At 46.3% G+C, this 6,900-nt stretch overlaps 1 protein-coding gene across 1 annotated transcript; it reads left to right on the forward strand.

Annotated features, from left to right (window-relative positions):
• Window positions 1-6,009: 6,009 nt before the first annotated feature.
• Window positions 6,010-6,525, forward strand: LOC141026625 (uncharacterized). The gene has a single exon (XM_073503461.1). It carries the CDS (start codon window positions 6,010-6,012, stop codon window positions 6,523-6,525), a length of 516 nt encoding a protein of 171 aa, XP_073359562.1.
• The last annotated feature ends 375 nt before the right edge of the window (window positions 6,526-6,900 follow it).

Genomic DNA, 6,900 nt, shown 5'->3' on the forward strand with positions numbered 1-6,900 from the left:
CTATAGATATAATAAATCGATGAGTTCCCTTTGAAAATTATAATAATCATACATGATGAAAGTGAAACAATATGCTTGTTTCATTTGTTGGAAAGTGTACATTTGCAATTTAAATGCAACATCAAGCCTCCGATGCAGAAGTGGAGCCAATGACAATGTGTTGCTGTGTGCCATCTCAAACTGGCCGGCGAATCACCTTGAAATCATTTCGATTATGTTGTTCCTCATGAAACTAACAAATGCATAAGAGTTTAACATGATTCATGTGCTCTAAGATTAAAAGAAGGTGGCAACCAGAGTGCTGGTTAAGGAATTAGGTGTGGCCTACTGCCATGCATGGAAACATCGTTAAGTTCACTGGCAATAATGTATCTACAGTTCAGACACATAAATGAGTTTAGACCCAACTCCTAATTAAGTGTCAATTAGTAAATGTATACCCCTAGAAAAAGCTTCATGTGAACCCTGTGTTTTACGGACATATATGCTAGAAGCAAATAATTCAAACGACTTAGGCACTATATGTATGCATGCACTCTAGAAGCAAAAATATATATCAGAAGAAGTAAAGCAAAGATAATGTGTTTTAACGAATCTCAGGATGGCCGAGGGCTTGCATGCATGACTGAGGTTACTAATTATTATGACGAAGATCACAATTAACTTTCAAATTTTAAAATCTAACCACTGTCATGCATAGCATGCAAAAAAAGTGCAGTAAATATTCAGTCATTGGATGTTGACGATCACGGCCGCCGACGCTCTCAGTCCCGTTGATAGCTTACCACCGAACCCAACCATGAACACATCTGGTCCCTGGTGTCTACGGACATAGGGCAGCCCAAGCTATTTGGCGGCATCATGGAGAAACCCGTGATGAGGTCTGAGACGATGCAGCTTAGGACGCGCCATTGAGCGGCTAAGGCGGTGGAAGGGCCCGATGTATTGTCACAATATACAGATCGGTAGCTCAAAAGAAGTCTTTTTGGCGTATATGGAATCTAATTAAGGTTGGTTAGGATAGCTTGGCGCTAAATATGATTCCTACGTTTGTACGCAAGGTTTTGGTTACCAGTCGAAATTTCAAGATTTCCCATGGTTACCGCGTATTTCCGTGCCCCTCGGTAAATCCACATACCGAGCAAAAAATACCATTATTTTTGAAAATTTTGAATTTTAACGCTCGATTTGTAGTGAAGTGCCTAGGATCTAATTAATGCAAGGAGAGTTGATTCTGACGTGTTCATAGCAACCTAGTTCCTGTTTTGACAGGTCTTTGGTTTGAATGTTCGTTCATTCATTTATTTGAATTCAAAATTCAACTATAAAATTCGTTCGAAATATTCTTGGTATTTCTCGGTATTTCCCGGTAACCGTGGTAACCACGTTTATCAGTCACCCTTGGTAAAATTGCCTCGTTCGGTAACCAAAACCTTGTTTGTACGTCGAAGTCAGCATATTATGTCCGGACTGTTATATGTGGCTCCCGATGATGGATGGTTACAATTTTATTTATTTTTATGATTAAAAACGTGGTTTATGTAACAGATCGGGAGTTTTTTAAGGGAATATATCAGAAGTTATTTAAAATTAAGTTTTTATGGAGGATTTTATCAGTCAATCTACATCATAATAATTCGGTCCCACCAGATTAATGGCTCGTAAATTCTGATTAACGTGCTAATTTCTTGGGAGTCTATAATTAGTATAGGTAAGTATAGAGATATAGATAGATAGATAGATGAGCATGCTGCAATTCAGATTCAGAATTAAATTACTGCTGTGGCTTCGCCGAATTTGGAGAATTGCAGAGAAACTAAAGCTATTGTGGACTGAGGTCCAGTGATTTTGCTGCCCTGGGTCAAATTGAAGGGGAGGAGACGCGCAAGAAAAGAAAAAGTGCACCTTGTTCGCTCTGGGGAATAGATCGGCTCACGCGGTGGCCCAGGCTCGCACAGGCTCAAATGGTGGCCCGCCGTGGCAACCTCTACGACCACCCGCAGCTCCAGGCGCCGCAGCCGCCGGAGGCCACCCAGCATGAGCGCCGGCGAGGACTGCATCCCGACCACCACCATCGTCGATTGGGGACGCAGATCAGAGCGGCGAGTAGAATGCCTGGCGGCGCAGAGAGAGAGAGAGAGAGAGAGAGAGAGAGAGAGGACTTGCCGCCGGTGCCGATTTGCGGCGGAGACGCGCCGGACGGCCGGAGAATGGGACAGAACCGGTGCGTGAGTGGGCTAAGCCCAATTGGATGGCAAAAAAATGTTTCTCTGTTTTTTTAAAGGCAATGTAACTCTCTCTCTCTCCGCTCCTGTTTTTTTACATGTCCTCTCTCCTCTACATCTCCCTCACGTGCATTTTTTTAACACAGTACAGACGCAGATGCTCATACATACGCATATATATTCATCCCTACGAAGGCACGCACGCACACCCCACCTCTATAAGCACCTCCGAGAGACTGAGCTGGTACATTATTTTGAGATTGAAGAAGTCACCACACATGCATTTTGTCGAGCACATTGTGTGCATTCTTGTCTTGCCAACATGCGCAGGGAGGCACGGTGCGGCAGAGCGGCAGTTCTAAGGCACATGGGTGTTGGTCGGATTGAGTTGGATGAGGCAATAAAGGCAGTGATGTTGGTTCAAACGGTGCTCTATTTTTCCTTTCCTTTTTTCCATATTTTTTAGATGCTCACATACCAAATGTGCTATACGATACCTAAAAATCTTTTCTTACCCCTCTCAATTGTAGTACTAATAACTCAAAATTAGCTTGTTCCACATATTTTGACCATAAACTAATCTAATAATACATGGGTTATGTATGTCACATAAACCTAGTGTCATTGGATTCGTATTCAAAAATTTACGGGGATTTCATAATTATCGATACAATATTATCCAAAGCATTTGCAATCAAAATTTTAAAGTTGAACGGTCACAACAAGTCCTATATATTGCGATTTAGAGGCCGGAGAATGTTGGCAGAGGCAGAGACACAAGTATAGTATATAGACAAAAGTAAAGACCAATACATGTATACTGACAAACATATAATAATGGATGAGAAATAGAAATGTTGACTTCAGAATCACTCCAAAGGCACAAACAGGTTTCCTGGACCACAATGTCACAGGCCACAGGATAACAACCGGCAACAACAGAGCCGTAAAGATGATCGTAACGCTTCATTACTCGCCTGGATTAGGTGGTTGCTCAAAATTCATGGACAACCATACGACCCTCGCCTGCTCTCTTTATGCCGTTCAATTCCTTGACTACGCCGTTTATCTTCATTCTGTGCCTTGGGGAATCCTCGCAGCAAGCTAGGCCAAGCTTAAACATAGGATATAAGAATAAATCATGACGTGGAAAGCTGCACCATGCGGTTCTGATGTTCATAGCGAGCGGCAGACACCGCAAAATTCCTCGTCTTTGGGAAACATAGTTGATGTTGCCACCGCAACATTCCTCACATCTTGGGAATGTCAGTAGCATTGCAATTTGACTGGCGATGTTTTAGAAACACCGACTGCTATGCAACATGAGGTCAATCTGATTCACAACACCCGTAGTAGCTAGGTCGCCAATGTGTTGAGGCTGCAACATGGGCGAGATGTTGCGTCTGGATGTTGTGAAGGCCACAATATTGGCTATGTTGCGACTGCAACATGGGCGATGATGTGCGACGACAGTTGCAACTTGGGAGATGTTGAGACTTCAACATGGGACATGTTGCAAAGACCACTACATTGGCAATGGGTGCGGTTTTGCGTGTTTGCAACGCATCCCCAATTGCAAACCTCCCAGGCGCAACATGGGTGATGTTGCAAACGAGGAGTGCAACATGAGTAATTGCAAAAGACGAGTGCAGTATGAGTGATGTTGCGAACGACAAGTGCAATATGAGTCATGTTCGAACGGTGATCATAGTTAAATGGCTACGCGGCCCATGTCGGACGATCGTCTCGTGCGGCATCCAATAGCGCATCCGCACGTCAGCTGGCCGACACATAGCGCGTGCCAAATAAAATAGTGGCGGCCTCACTTGCAGCAGTGCATGTCCTGTTTGCAGCAGCACCGACTGGCCTCGCAGCGCCGCACGTTTGGCTTTATAGCCGACAGTCTTAATTATAGTGTCTCGCGTGTGTATGCAATAACGCCACCCGTCCATGTAATGTACGCGCTACTGACTCCAACTTAAAAATAGCTCCCCTAGCGGCGGCTAGGGTTTTCATGTCCTCCCTGGCGATCTGATCGCAGGTGAGTCTCTACCCAACAAACCTCGCATCCCCTACGTAGGGTTCCCCGTCTACATCGAGGGAGGCTGCCCAAGCCTCGCACCGATGGAATCGGCCGCGGACGCGCAGTCAGGTACGAGCGGCGACAGTGGTGCCGCCATGAGATCTGATCTTGATGAGTTCATGGAGCAGTTAAACTTGGAGGATGAAGTCTTTGATGATCTGGTGATTGACGAGAACGATCCCGAGATCAATGAGAGCGTCAGGTGGCTAGCCCTTGCTAGGGTTCACACGGACAAAACCTTTAGCTCATCGGCCTTCTACAAGGATATGCGGGTGGCATGGAATCCTGCCCAACAAGTGAAATTCCGTCCTGTCGGCCCAAACTTGTTCGTTGTTCAGGCCGCGTGCCTCGGCGACTGGGAACGGATGATCGAGCAAGGTCCCTGGTTGTTTAGGAACTTCTTAGTGCTGATGTGCCCCTATGATGGATTCACCAAAGCAGAGGAGGTTCCTATGGTGTTCATGCCAATTTAGCTCCAGATCCACAAACTCCCGGAGGGTTTATGTAAGAAAGGCATTGTGGAACATCTGCTTAGGAATTCAGGGAAGATTCTGGAGATGAGATTGAATGGGAATACCCGCGGTGACTATGTGAGAATTAGGGTTCGCCATGATGTGCGTCAGCCCTTAACCAAGTTCGCTAGTATTGTAAGAGGCAAGGAGCGTCAGGTGTTCCTGGTGCGATATGAGAAACTGGCCCGATTTTGCAGCGTCTGTGGCATTATAGGCCATGATTTCAAAGAGTGTGGCACTGGAATCCATGAGGAGAAGAGCAAGAAGTTTGGCGCGTGGTTATATGCAGAGGCCCTAACAAGCCATGGCCGGAAGGTGCTAATCAGGGTGGAGATCAGAAGCCTGACTACACGCCCAACCGAAGGAACTCGTCACAAAAGTATGTTGACCCTGAAACTTTGGATACAACCTCAAGCCCGTCAAAAACCTCGTGGACAGACATGCAAGTTGATCCATCGGTGAGGAAAAGGCTAGCTATGGAGGAGGCGGGCACAGGGGACAATATAGGGAACACCAAGGCCCCATCTGGTGTTCTCACGTTGACCCTTGGTAAAGGGGAAGATGGAGGTGGTACTCAGTCACCTACTAGCAGTTCAGGCAGTAAACGGGCCAAACTTGGCTCTGAAGATGTTTCAGACGATCGATCGGTGACCTCCTTCGAGGAGGACCGCCGAACACAATGAGTTCTCTAGTTTGGAACTGCTGGGGGGGGGACCGCCGGACAGTTTGTGAGGTTTTGGCCCTCTGCAAAGCCAATTCCCCGGGGCTGGTATTTCTCTCTGAAACTAGACAAGCCTCAAGCAAGATGGAGAAAATCAAATGGAGACTGAACATGAAAGGTTTTGCTGGTGTTTCCAGTGATGGTTTGACTGGGGGCTTGGCCCTCTATTGGGATGAGAATTTGCAAGTGACAGTTCTGGATTCTTGTGCACGGTATATAGACGTGTGGATTGTAGATGGAGCAAATCATAAATCATGGAGGACGACCTATGTTTATGGAGAACCACGGGTGGAGAACAGACACCGTATGTGGAGCTCTCTGTCAAATTTACGGGCCTTTTCCTCGGAACCGTGGTTGGTTTGTGGAGACTTTAATGAAGCTATGTGGCAACACGAACACCTCTCCCTTACGCAATGGCCTGAAAATCAAACGCAACAGTTCAGGGATTGTTTACTCTCTTGTGAGTTGATGGACTTGGGGTTCTCCGGGATCCCGTACACATATGATAATGGTCAAGTGGGCAACAGAAACGTCCGTGTTCGTTTGGATAGAGCTTGTGCAGATGAAGCTTGGAAGGATTTGTTTCCCTTTACTCAGGTTGATCACCTCGCGTCCTCATGCTCGGACCACTGTCCTCTATTGGTGCGGCTATCACATGTGGAATCGCCTAAAAATAAAGCTACGCCCAGATATGAGATCATGTGGGAACGACACCCGGCATTGGCTTCGGTTATAGCGGATCGTTGGGGGAAAAGCAAACCTGCAGGTACCTTAGGTGCTGTCAGGGATGCTCTAAAAGAGACGATGGTGAAGCTGCGTTCTTGGAGTAAGGAGAACTTCGGTCATGTCACGTCTAAAATTGAAAAACTCTGGGGACAGCTAGCGGAGTTGCAACTGCAAGACGCGGACAGAACCTTGATAAAACAGAAGATGTACCAGTTAGATGAACTCCTTTACAAGGAGGAGATGCTCTGGCTACAGTGATCGAGGATTACATGGTTAAAGGAGGGAGAACATAACACAACATACTTGCATCGACGGGCTGTGTGACGGGCGCGTCGGAACTTCATCCAACGACTGCGTAAAACTAATGGTACACGGTGCTCAGTGCCATCGGATATGGAGCGCATGGCAACCTCGTATTTTAAGGAAGTATTTACCAAGGATCCAACACTTACGCCTTCGAGTGTGCTCGACGGAATTGCACCTAAAGTGACACAGGGCATGAATGACATTTTATGTGCGCCCTTCTCTGAGGAAGAAGTGTCTAATGCTGTGTTTCAGATCGGCCCAATTAAAGCACCTGGCACGGATGGCCTGCCAGCTAGGTTTTTTCAGCGCAACTGGGCGGTTTTGAAG

The sequence above is a fragment of the Aegilops tauschii genome, chromosome 7, assembly GCF_002575655.3.
Source record: "Aegilops tauschii subsp. strangulata cultivar AL8/78 chromosome 7, Aet v6.0, whole genome shotgun sequence".
In the NCBI taxonomy this organism is placed as follows: Eukaryota; Viridiplantae; Streptophyta; class Magnoliopsida; order Poales; family Poaceae; genus Aegilops; species Aegilops tauschii.